Here is a 12,640-nt window from a genome sequence, read left to right as displayed (position 1 = left end):
TGTGGCGCACATTCGTCCACACAGCACGTGCACACCTGCCTCGGGGACCCCTCCTTGGTACCTGCGTCCCCAGCAGTCCACCTTCTGACTCCTGACCCCCGACTCGGTTCTCCAGGCTACGAATCCCTGCTGTCCCTCCTTCTGGGCCTGGTTTCTCCAGTGGGTCTCAGGAACTCCTGTCCCCGCGAACTTTCCTCACGACCCCCACCAGGAGCGCCCCCGCTCACAGCAGGTTCAGCTGCTAGCTCTCCCTCAGTCTGCTGTTCTTGGCCCAACATTCAGACCCAACCTAACTTTCGAGCCTAACATAAACTGAGCGCATTCCTCACATTCGCATCACCCCCCCACCCGACCCAGCTCCCCAGCTCCTCAAATCCAGCGCGGCCCAGCTCGTCACGTCCTCCTTTCCCGCAACACGCCTAGCCTTCCACTGCAAAGGCTGGTCTCCGCTTCCCCTGAATCTCTGGGGCGTGAGTATTTCACAGCATCGTTTGCCGATAAATCCTCCTTGCCTTCTATTTTGCTACCTGGTCGGCTAGAATGATTAGCAAAGTTGAGGGACCACGTCTAGAATTAGCAGTCATTTTTCTATGTAAAGAATCATCTCTTCCAATAAACTGTAAGCAAAGGAAAATTAACAATACCTCATTTTTAGTTTTACCCATCTCCTCTGCGTAAAATAGGTAACTGACCGATATTTACAGGGTCTAAGGTCTCCAGGGAAGAGTCCTATCATCCCTTCTCTGTCACTCTGTGAGCATTACCATCCATGGGGCACAGCCTTCACAGATATACTAAAGTTTCCTCTGCCTTGACGCCCACCATTAACTGGTAAATTCTGTGACTCGGTCACTCATAAAACAATCTAATATAGCTGTCCAACCAATCTCCTTCTAGAATAAAACCATATAAAAGTACTCTTCAATGAAATGTCTCATACTTAACTTGAATTTAATCCTTTTGAAACATTAATCTCAATACAGTTATAAAAAATACACTTCATCTGTAATAATTCATTTTTTCATTAATTCTTTTATTCACTCGAAGACTACTTATTAAGCATCTACGTATCAGCCACTACACATAATCAATTCTAAAAATAGGCTGATTTATAGGTATTAACCATATTATATATATATAGTCAACACAATTAATTTTTGAGTTGATTATCCAATTTGAGTTGATTTATCAAATCCTTTCACTATTTTTAAGTCTAGATGACCATCAATTTTACTTTTTAGTACCTCCTTCACACAGTGGGTAAGTGAAGCAAAAGCTGCTGGAATCCTGTTCAATTGTATACTAAACACCTAAGACATATAGTTCTGTATACTTTAACCTGTCTGAAAGAACTGTTCTAGGGACGCCTGGATGGCTCAGTCAGTTAAGTGTCTGGCTTTGGCTCAGGTCACGATCTCATGGTTTTGCTCATAAGTTCGAGTCCCGCATCAGGGTCCCTGCTCTCAGCACAGAGCCCGCTCGGATCCTCTGTTCCCTTCTTTCTCTCTGCTCCCTACCCTCACTCTGTCACTCTCTCAAAAATAAATAAAACATCAAAAAAAAAAAAAAAGAAAGAACTATATAAACTAAAACATTCATTAAGAAGGTCACCCTTTCTGGGGCGCCTGGGTGGCGGAGTCAGTTAAGCGTCCGACTTCAGCCAGGTCACGATCTCGCGGTCCGGGAGTTCGAGCCCCGCGTCAGGCTCTGGGCTGATGGCTCGGAGCCTGGAGCCTGTTTCCGATTTTGTGTCTCCCTCTCTCTCTGCCCCTCCCCCGTTCATGCTCTGTCTCTCTCTGTCCCAAAAAAATAAATAAAAAACGTTGAAAAAAAAAATTAAAAAAAAAAATAAAAAAAGAAGGTCACCCTTTCTGGGGCGCCTGGGTGCCTCAGTTAAGCATCCGACTTCAGCTCAGGTCATGATCTCACAGTCTGTGAGTTCAAGCCCTGCGTCAGGCTCTGTGCTGACAGTTCAGAGCCTGGAGCCTGCTTCAGGTTCTGTGTCTCCCTCTCTCTCTGCCCCTCCCCTGCTCGTGCTCTGTCTCTATCTCAAAAATAAATAAAAACATTAAAAAAATTTTTTTAAAAAGAAGGTCACCCTTTCTTAGGATTGTGGAACAGAAAAACCCATAAATTGAAGCAAAACCTCCAAGTGGCAACTTATGACAATTTCTTGCCATGTAATCTTGAGAGAGAAGAACATCGCAGGTAGCTAACAATTATATATTAGAAATTACTATTTATAAATGATATTGTACATTTAGAGTTTTGAAAATAAAGAAAGGGCCTCATAACAGACTTAGGTTGAATTGAGGGATGAAACTATGTATAAAGAATGTTGTTAGGGGCGTCTGGGCGGCACAGTCAGTTAAGCGTCCAACTCATGATTTCAGCTCAGTTCATGATCTCGCGTTTTGTGAGTTCAAGCCCCTCACCGGGCTCTGTACTGACAGTGCGGAGCCCGCCTGGGATTCTCTCTCTCTGTCTCTGTCTCTGTCTCTCTCTCTCTCTCTCTCTCTGCCCCTACCCTGCTTGCTCACTCTCTCTCAAGTAAATATACTTAAAAGAATTTTTTTTAATAAGGAATGTTATTAATTATTAAAAATGACTATCCATGGAAATGATGTTCTTTGCAACTATTTTGGAACGTTAGTCATCCGTAGTGATGGTTTCTTCTGGATCTAGAGACAGGTATTCCTTTGATTCAAAACCCCTTTGGTTCTTCCTGGTTTCTGCCTGCAAGCAGAGACTAACAGTAGTATGCTGCTCCTCACCTTGATGAGGCAAATGGCAGATGGAGTTTCTTCATATTCTTTTCCATGTTTGCAATCAACTGCATCTTCACAAAGTCCCTTTACATAGAGCAGACAGCCTTGAAATAACTCATCAGCCCCGAAAAGATGGCGGCACAAAAATGACCTGAAAGGTAAAAACTTTCCAGACTTATCTGGCTCCTGTTCAAAATGAATACAATTCACTTAGAGGGAACCGTGTAATTTGTTTTGTCTCCATATGTATTATATCTACTGTATTTTAAATGACATTAATGAACATTAGTAAGCAGAGTGGGGTTTGTTTGGCTGATAACGTTGAAAGCAAGGTTCTGGTATTGGGTGTGTTGAGTAAAAAAATACGAGGGCAAACAAGTGATGATATAATTTTATGCCACTGAGTTCTAACAACTTTGAAACAGTAGGCAGCGATGTACAACATAAGTTATATTTCCCCTATTAAATTTAAATACTTTTCCTCAATTTATGTTTCCCCAATTACAGGAAGAAAAATTAGCTAGACTTGGGAACCATTTGGAGAATGTTTCTTAAGTTCTCCAACCACCTACATCCTAGAATAGAAAAGACGGGCCTTGCTCTTTCCTCTGCCCCTTTCTGCCGGTCCGATCGTGGTCACAAAGGTGAGTATTATCACTTCTAACAACACAAGACAGAACTGAGGGAGGAAAGAGCAAAGTGAAAGAGATCAGGCTCCTTAAAAACTGGATCAAGAAAAGCGAACCTCCCTGTGCAACGGTGTATCAAAGAAGGGGGCGGGGGGGGGGAGGCTTCTGCCCTTCCCCGATCCCTTGTGGGGTGGCTTTTATAGCTGATTTTGGTACATTTTATATAAAAATATAATCATCAGAAATTAGCCTTTTCCTGTCTTTCCATTTTACTGGCGAAAGCTTTATGCACCATGAAGAAGCTCCCTGGGCCCTTTATTCTCACTGCCCTCCCCCTCCCCAAGGCCTTGTGGTCTTTGTCATAAAGGCCTCCTCAAATGACACAGGCCTCGCATAACCTGGAGCTACTCACAGAGGTGGAATTTGTTCACGGACACTCCCCTGGGTATCTAGTACAGGGAAGAAAAGAAATCATACTAAAGACAAATGGCACATTCCAGAAAGTGAACCGCCACAAAAAAAATCAAACCCCATCTTGGGATTTATTCACAAGAGAATGATGATGAAGATTCACATAGTAACGAATCCACATTACCCAGCATTGTTTAAAGCTTTCTTCTTTCCTTTAAAAAAATATAATTGACTTTATGTGTGTATTTTAACACAGATATGAGGAAACTAGGGAGGGTTCACTGTGAAAACAATTATAGGTGGGGAAAGCATGAAAACATTTAGAACTGTGATGGTGAGATCTGACAAGAGAAAAATAATGCATCATCTGATGACTATTCAGGCAAAGGTGTTACCAGGAACTCGCCAACAAATTTCCACCGTATTGTACTAGAGAGCTAAATACATTCTCACAAACTTGACTCACAAGATTGAACTGCTTGGCATTAGAACATATATCACAGAAATCTATTAAAACTCAGGTCCTGGCTCCTATAAAAATGGGGTAAGTGTACTTTTCACTACTCTTCCCTCTAGGTACAACTAAAAACTCTGAACGTTACATGTGAAGTGAACATGAGAAGACACTGAGAGGTAGAGAAGACGGACCGGCCAGGAGTGACAGGGTGATCAGGTGCGTCTTCTTCTGCCTTCTACGGCCCAGGCTTGGAAATGCCAACAGGTGCGGACAGAAACGCCTGCTGTCTGGCTCGAGGGCCAGAAAGGGGCAGCCGAGCAAGACAGAAAACTTTTCAACAACCACCATTCTATCCCAGCGAGATACCAAAAGGGGGAAAGGCCACGTGGAGAGCCTGGCATCGTGCCCCGGGCAACTGGTAGTGAGCTTCCCTAGTGGTCCTCTGGGGTTTTCAGGGAAAGCTGAGCAGGGAATAGGGAAGGTCATCCTCCCTGGGTGGTGGTGAGCAGAGAAACAGAAGACGTATAATTTTGTACGTTAAAAAATATAATGACTGAAATGAAAACCTCAGTATGTTGGCTCAACAGCAGAATGGAGTGGACAGAGAAATCAGTGAACCGAAAGAAGAACAACAGAAAGCATTCAATCTGAACAACAGAGTAAAGACTGACTGAAAAAAATAAACGGACCCTCAGGGACCAGCAGGACCATAAAAAAGATCTAGCATTTGCCTCCCCAGTCCTAGAAGCAGAGGAAGGAGAGGGCAGGACTAAAAACACTTGAAGAAATATGGACGAAAATGCAACAAGTTTGTCAACGGATGCACGAACCAGAGGTTTAGAAGCCAGGTGACTACAACAGGATAAAGACAGAAGTCCAACCACCACACATCAAAGTCAAACTTCCGAAAACTACAGCCAAAAGAAAAAGTGTCAAAAGCAGCAAGAGAAAAAACCGTCTACGGAAGAAATTCGAATGACCACGGAGGACAGGAGATGGGCTCAGAGGAAAGAACTGTCCACTCAGAATCCCATATTCAGCAGAATCTTCTTCGATGACAGAGAAACAAAGAAGACGCTTTCGGACATGGGAGAAGCAGGAGACTTTGCTGCCCGCAGACCTGCCCTAACAGAATGGCTAATGTAAGTTCTCGCAACAGAAATACACAACAAAACAGCCCAAGGAGCCCTGCGACATTGAGAAGGAAGCAAGAGCATGATAAACAAACCAAACTGAATACATTTTAAAAACACATAGACTGTCGTTCTCGTTCTCGAGTTTTACAACGTATATTTGATGGTGGAAGCAAAAAACCGTAACAGTGCCGAACACAAGTGGAGGAAACATTTAAGACCGTCACACTGTAAGTGGGGGAGGGCAGAGGGACACAGAGGTAAGGTTTCTACAGTTCACTCAAACTAATAAAATGCAACGCTAGTAAATTGCACGCTACGTATGTATGATGTTACGCCAACAGCAACCACCAAACAGCTACACAGAAATACGTTAAACAATAGTATAGAAAAATCCAAATAGAATTCTAAGAAATACTGCTTTAGTTGAATATTCAAATAATCCACAGAAAGAAGAAACAGACAAAAAGCAGAGGGAAGAAACAGAAACCAAAAAATAAAATGGCAAACTTAAGCCCTAACAAATAAATAATCAGACTGAACGTCAAGGGTCTAAACACAGCAATTAAAGACCGAGATTGGCAGACGGATCTGAAAACGTGATCAAACCATATGCTGCCTCCTAGAAACGAATGGCCATCAACAACCCCCCTTCCTCCCAACCCCTCACCCACGCCCCTCCCTCCAACCACCCCTGTAGCAAAGGGTGTCCCTTGAACAGAGGAGGAGTTCAGCTCTCCACATCAAAGCCACCCAGGCCAATGAAGCAGTGAGGCTATAGAGTTACGTTAACCCACTCACAAAGCAGGCTAACTCTAGCCTCATGCCTGGCACGTAGAGATGCTAAATAAATATTCTTGAATTTAAAAAAAAAAAAAAAGACAAGCCAAATCTGGGAGAAAATGTTTATAAACCAGGCACAAGGGACTCGTGTCGAGACTATAAAAAGAACCCTTAAAAACTCAACAGTATAAAGATAAACAATCCCACCAGAAAACATGTAAGGGACATGGAGAGACATCTCACCAGAGAGACATGGAGAGACATCGCACCAAAGAAGATTCACAGATGGCCCATAAGCACACGGAAAGATGCTCAACATCATTAGGGAAACGCAAACTGAAACCACAACATGATACTGCCAGAAAACTGCCGGAATATCTAAAACAAAAGAACAGTGACAATTCCAAATGGCGGCACAGAGGTAGAGAAGCCGAATCACTCCTACGTTGCTGTCGGGGATGGAAAAAACAAAACAAAACTAAACGTGCAATCGCCATATGACCCAGGATTGCACTCCTGGGCACTTACCCCAGAGAAATGAAAACTTGTGTTCCCATAAAAACCTACATATGAAGGTTTAGAGGGCTTTATCTATAATAAACAAAAGCTAGAGAACAGCACGTGTACTTCCCACTCCCAGCACGCGCCGCTCCCCAGCAATCGAGGAACGCCGGATAAATGCGGCAGCCTGGATGGAAGTCCAGAGTTGCGCTCAGGGAAGAGCCAACCCCAACCCCAAAGGTCGTATACTGCACGACTGCATTTATCCAACATTCTCGAAAAGACAAACTCACAGAAATGGGGACCCGCGTCGTGCTTGCCACAGGCTAAGAAGAGGGTGGGACTGGGAGGGAAGCGAGTATGGCTGTACAAGGGCAACACGAGGGACCCTGCGGTGACCAATCTTCTGTATCTTGATGACGTCAGTGCCACTGTCCTGGCTGCCATGTTGTACGTAAGTTTGGGGGTTCTACCTCTGGAGGAAACAGGATGTCTCTCGGCATCATCTCTTTTACAACTGCATTCAATCACAGTTACCTCAAAGTACAAAGTTCAACAACAACAACAACAACAACAACAACACGGGGCTGCCAGAGACCCCGTAAAACAGGATTAACAGCCATTTGACTCCTATGACGTAGTCACTCCCCTTTCTGGAAGCAGAAAGGTCAATCAAGCGACCAGGGGAAGTCATCATAAGCTGTTCCCAGAACTATCATCTCCTCATGCCGCAGACTGACATACTGGGAAATGTCGTCAGTGTTTATCATCACGTGTGATATACAAAAATGGTGTTTGAAAGTAAGATTGACTAAACCCACTCATAACCGTGACGTGACTTTCCAAACACTGAGTGAAAAGTGATTTATACCTGCTTCCATACCACATATTTAAAATAAGGTTTCCCCTTAACAGAGTTAAAAATGCATTTGCCTCTTTAAGCTTACCTGCTCTTCTCTGTCTTAATTCTTCGAACATTCAATTTCCAAGTAACAAATGCTTTATTAATTCTGAAAGGAAAGATATTTCTTACATTCTGTGTTTGTAAGTCATGTATTTATATGGAATACATTTATTTTATTTTTTTTAATATGAGATTTAGTGTCAAATTGGTTTCCGCACAACACCCAGCGCTCCCCCCAAGAGGTGCCCTCCTCGATACCCATCCCTCCCACCCCCCATCAACCCTCAGTCTATTCTCAGTTTGTAAGGGTCTCTTATGGTTTGGAATACATTTAGTAACGTCTTAGAAATCCTAGATTTCCTAGAACAGGTCGCATTCATCATAAACTTTACTTAAAGCAAATACCAGACCACGTCACTTCTCTCCCCAACTATCAATAGAACATAGAGAAAAGTAAATGTCATCAAAACTCATTACAATTCTCATAGACACATAATTAGTTTACTTACTGTTAGGACGTCCCTGGAACCACAGTGGAGGGGACGGCCATCTTGCCAGCTCAACCCAATGAAAAGCCCCTAGTAGCGTGCCAGAACGAATTGAAGGTCAACCAATCACCGAGCTACAGCACGACCCGGCGTGAAAAAGGCCCACCCGGACCTAAACCGGAACCGAACCGCTGCAGCTTAAAAGCCCTACCCCACCACACCCGGGCGCAACCTCCCTAACTCCTCTCTCTCTCTCCCTGAGTCACGGAACCTCGCCCGAGACCTTAGTTCCCAATAAAGCCTTTGACTGCTAAAACTTTTAGTTTTTGACTCTTACCTTTACCCTAGCCTACGCCTGACCCTAACAGTTACCACATCCCAATTAATATAAATCTATAAAAATATATTCTTTTCCCTTATACCTTTATTAGCTTACTGGTTTTAAAAGAGATTCTATTTTGAGAAGAGTCAAGATTCAATTTTCAGTGATAAGAACAGTAACGTTGGTAAGAAATTACTGTATACTGATAAATAAAAAATTAAGATAGTGTATATCATATTGATATTTAATATTTGTTTTTGAAAGGATGCATTTGTAATTTTAAAACCTCAAGGAACCCATCTGAGAAGGATGGTTAACGGTGACACTTGGTGACACTTTCAAGGTGACACTTGTTTGCCAAAGCGAGATTCCTTACACGGCAGGCAAGAGCCAACTGGGAGAGGACCGCCTGAGGGGCCAATCGGAACCGGCCCATCTCCCTGGCTGATTCTGAACCACAGAAGACTGAAGGAGCCCCAGGGACAAGCAAGCAGTTCAGAAAGCGTCCCACGATGTCACACAAACAGGCACACCCAAGCCCTTAGAAACACCTCAGATCTGGTAACGTGACCTAAATCAGGCTCCCAACAGGCATTCCAGTTGAGTTCCTGTCTCACTTCCATCCGGTCACAGAACCTCAGGACTCCAGAACCCTGGAAACCAGACGAATCACCCCAACGACAGTGTGATGAGTGTCCACACCGGGCCACGGCACGAGTCCTCCGGGACGGCCCACGAGGTAAAAGGCGGGCACTGCAGCTCAAGTCACCCCTGCACGAGACACACATCACCTCTGTAAGCCGCTAAGCCCCTACACTGGACACACCACGTCGCCTCCATAAGCCACTAACCCCCCCTGCACCGGACACAGCACATCGCCTCTGTGAGCCACTAACTCTTCAGATTCACCTTTTTCCTGCTTGACATGTTGTTACAATTATATGTCATAAAAAAAAAAAAACTTTACATAATGTTAAAAATAAAATTTTTAAATCAAATGAATCTATAGGTTTTAATCTGCGTAAACTTTAACTTACACTTTGCTTAACATGAATTTTAAAAAAATGAATCCTTTTGACCACGGACTTACTGATGCTAAATGTCCTATAAGAGGACTCATCCCAGTTCCAACTATGCTTCAAAAGCTTAATCAATTGAAATTACTTAGAATGGAGCGAACCCCAAGGACGTGTTACAAGGCAAGGATGACGGCGCAAAGCCCAACAATGACAGTTTACACCGGCACCTGATTTACAGGGATGCGATGATCATCTATTTTCTTGCAGACGAACTTCTCAGGACTGTCTCTCAGTCACCTGCACGGCATGTGACTCAGGTTCGGACAGACAGCCAGAGCCCGCGTCCCTGCCGACCAACCTCTCCGACACTTCGGCGTCAGCGGTACCATCTCGACCTCTGGGTACACACCGACCTCGATCCTGCCTCCCAACTTCTGACCTTGCTATGTGCTCTGTCTAAACTATTCCCTCAAGACCCCCTGTGGACGTGTCCTTCCCATCAATGAGGCCTCCGCTTAAAGAGCACCTCTCTGGCCGTCCTACTTAAAGTAGCAACCACACATCTCTGCTTTATTATCTTTCTGGCCCCTATCACCAGCTGAAATAATCTTATTTATTTACTTGTTATCTATCTCCCTCCATTAGAATGAAGTTCTACAGGAACACAGACGTTGTACGTTTTTTTACACGATGATACCTCCAGTGCCCAGAACGGTGGAGCAAAAGTACACAATACTTGTTTTGTAAATGAGTAACTTCTCTGCTACAAAATCCACTCACTTCTCTTATAAAAGTAAACTTCCTTAGGTTCTTAGTTATTCCAACTATTTGATATCAAATGTAACCATTTAAGACATGACATCTCTTCTCCTAGTCTCCACCAGGTAGCAGCAGACCACAAGGAAATACATACATTAGAAACAAAAAAATTATGGTAACAGCACGGTTCTGTTCGGGGACGGGTGCGGCATGGTGCACAGCACAATGTACGGACGCCTGAAACTAATGTGACATCAGTTGTCAACTACACACGAAACAAAAGGAAAGAAAAAAACCAGGTACAAACACTAGGAGAACAAATCCGGGACCGCTGTGTGAAGGATCGGACTCGCAGAAACCCTGGTGTCCTTGTCCCGCCGTGTCACTCTGAACTGAATGAGTTATTAAGTGATGACCTGGAACCAAGCCGCCCCAGCCCCCTAATTCTGATCTATTTTCCTCTATAACATTCCTTCTGCCCCTGATATTCCACATATTTATGGGTTTGTTTTGTTTTGTTTTGTTTTTAATTTTTTTTTAACGTTTATTTATTTTTGAGACAGAGAGAGAGCATGAACGGGGGAGGGGCAGAGAAAGAGGGAGGCACAGAATCTGAAACAGGCTCCAGGCTCTGAGCCGTCAGCCCAGAGCCCGACGCGGGGCTCGAACTCCCGGACCGCGAGATCGTGACCTGGCTGAAGTCGGACGCTCAACCGACTGCGCCACCCAGGCGCCCCCCCACATATTTATGTTTTTACCTCTTACCCACCACAAGACATTTGAGAGCAAGACAATCGTTTTGTTCAACAGAGTCTCTCCAGCATCCAGAACAATGCGTGGTTTTTGCAAACTCTCAATAAATACTCATTTAATGAATCAATGCATGAAGAGTACACGGTAAATTAAAGTCATTATAGTCAACTTAAATCTGACCACAAAAAAATCTTTTTCTTGCAACATTTATCCAAAAAGATGGGCGTTTTCATACCTAAATGGGTAAGCTTCCTTTATCTGAAGAAAACTGTATCGCAGTATAATTGACATACAGTATTATATTAGTTTCAGGCGTGCAACACAATAATTTGACATTGTATGCCCTGTGAACTGATGTCTACAATAAATGTAGTTATCATCTGTGACCATACGGTTAACACAGCACTCGCGACTGTATTCCATAGGCTGTACATTCCATCATTGTGACTTATTTCATAACGGGAAGTCTGTACCTTCTGTTCACTCGTTTCATCCCCCACCCAGCACCTCTCCCCTCTGGCAAGACACAACTCTGCGCTCTGTATCTATGAGTCTTGGTTTTGTTTCGGTTTTTAGGTTCCACATACACGTGAAATGATGTGGTATAGTTCTTTCTCTGTCTTACTTCCCTTAGCAGAATACTTTAGGGTCCCATCCGTGTTGATGCAAATGGCAAGATTTCATTTTTTTTTTTTTTTTTTCTGGCTGAGTACTGCTCTGTTGTATATAGGTACCACCTTTTCTTTATCCATTCATCTCTATCAGTGAGCCCTTTGGTTGTTTCTATGTCTTAGCTATTGCAAATAGAGCCACCAGAAACAAAGGAGTGCGTTATCTTTTCATTTTCTTAGGATACCCAGAAGTGGAAGTGCTCGATTGTTCGGTAGTCCTAATTTTAATTTTTTCAGGAATCTCCATCCTGTTTTCCATAGTGGCCGCACCAGTTTACATTCCCACAAGCAGTGAGTGAGGGCCCCTTTTCTCCACATCCCCATCAATTCTTGTGATTTCTTTTTTTAATAATAGTCATCCTGACATGTAGCAGGTAATATCCTATTGTGGTTTTGACCTGCATTTCCCTGATTAATGATGTTAAGCATCTTTTCATGTGTCTGTTGGCCACCTGGATGCAGGTCCTGGAAAAATGCCTCTTCATATCCTCTGCCCATTTATGAACTGGATTATTTTTGTTACCGAGTTGTATGAATTCCTTTTTTTTTCTTTTTTTGGATATTCACTCCTCATTATATATGATTTACAAACATCTTATCCCGGTCAGTAGTTGGCCTTTCCATTCTATTGATGGCTTCCTTCACGGCTCACAAGCTTTTCCGTTAGATGCCATCCCATTTGTTTACTTTCCCTTCCGCTGCCCTTGCCTTTAAGTCAGATCTAAGAAAACATCTCCAAGAATGACGTCAAGGAGTTTACCACCTACTTTCTGTTGGGTGTTTTATGCATTCGGTTCTTACTTTCAAGTCTTTAACCCATTTTGAGTTTACTTTTGTGTGTGGTGTAAGCAAGTGGTCCAGTTTTCCCAACACCATTTGTGAAACAGACTTTTTCCCGTGGCATATTCTTGCCTCCTTTGTGGAAGATTAATTGGCCATATAATCGTGGGTTTACTCCTAGGCTCGCTATTCTGTTCCTTTGATCTACATGTTTATTTTTGTGCCAGTACCATACTGTTTGATCACTACAGCTTTGTAGTGG

At 43.4% G+C, this 12,640-nt stretch overlaps 1 protein-coding gene across 1 annotated transcript in view; it reads right to left on the bottom strand.

The window, feature by feature from the left end:
- DNAH14 (dynein axonemal heavy chain 14) overlaps positions 1-12,640 on the bottom strand; it is a 328,550-nt gene that overhangs the window by 266,091 nt on the left and 49,819 nt on the right. Inside the window, exons 10-11 of the mRNA XM_047848102.1 lie at positions 7,630-7,692; positions 2,775-2,919 (exon numbers count right to left, since the gene is read on the bottom strand). Of these exons, the coding sequence (XP_047704058.1) occupies positions 2,775-2,919; positions 7,630-7,692 (208 nt within the window). The remainder of the gene's footprint in view (positions 1-2,774; positions 2,920-7,629; positions 7,693-12,640) is intronic.

Source organism: Prionailurus viverrinus, unplaced genomic scaffold, assembly GCF_022837055.1.
Source record: "Prionailurus viverrinus isolate Anna unplaced genomic scaffold, UM_Priviv_1.0 scaffold_53, whole genome shotgun sequence".
In the NCBI taxonomy this organism is placed as follows: domain Eukaryota; kingdom Metazoa; phylum Chordata; class Mammalia; order Carnivora; family Felidae; genus Prionailurus; species Prionailurus viverrinus.
Note: the sequence above shows the minus strand (reverse complement) of the source record. Positions and strands in the feature narration are given on the sequence as shown.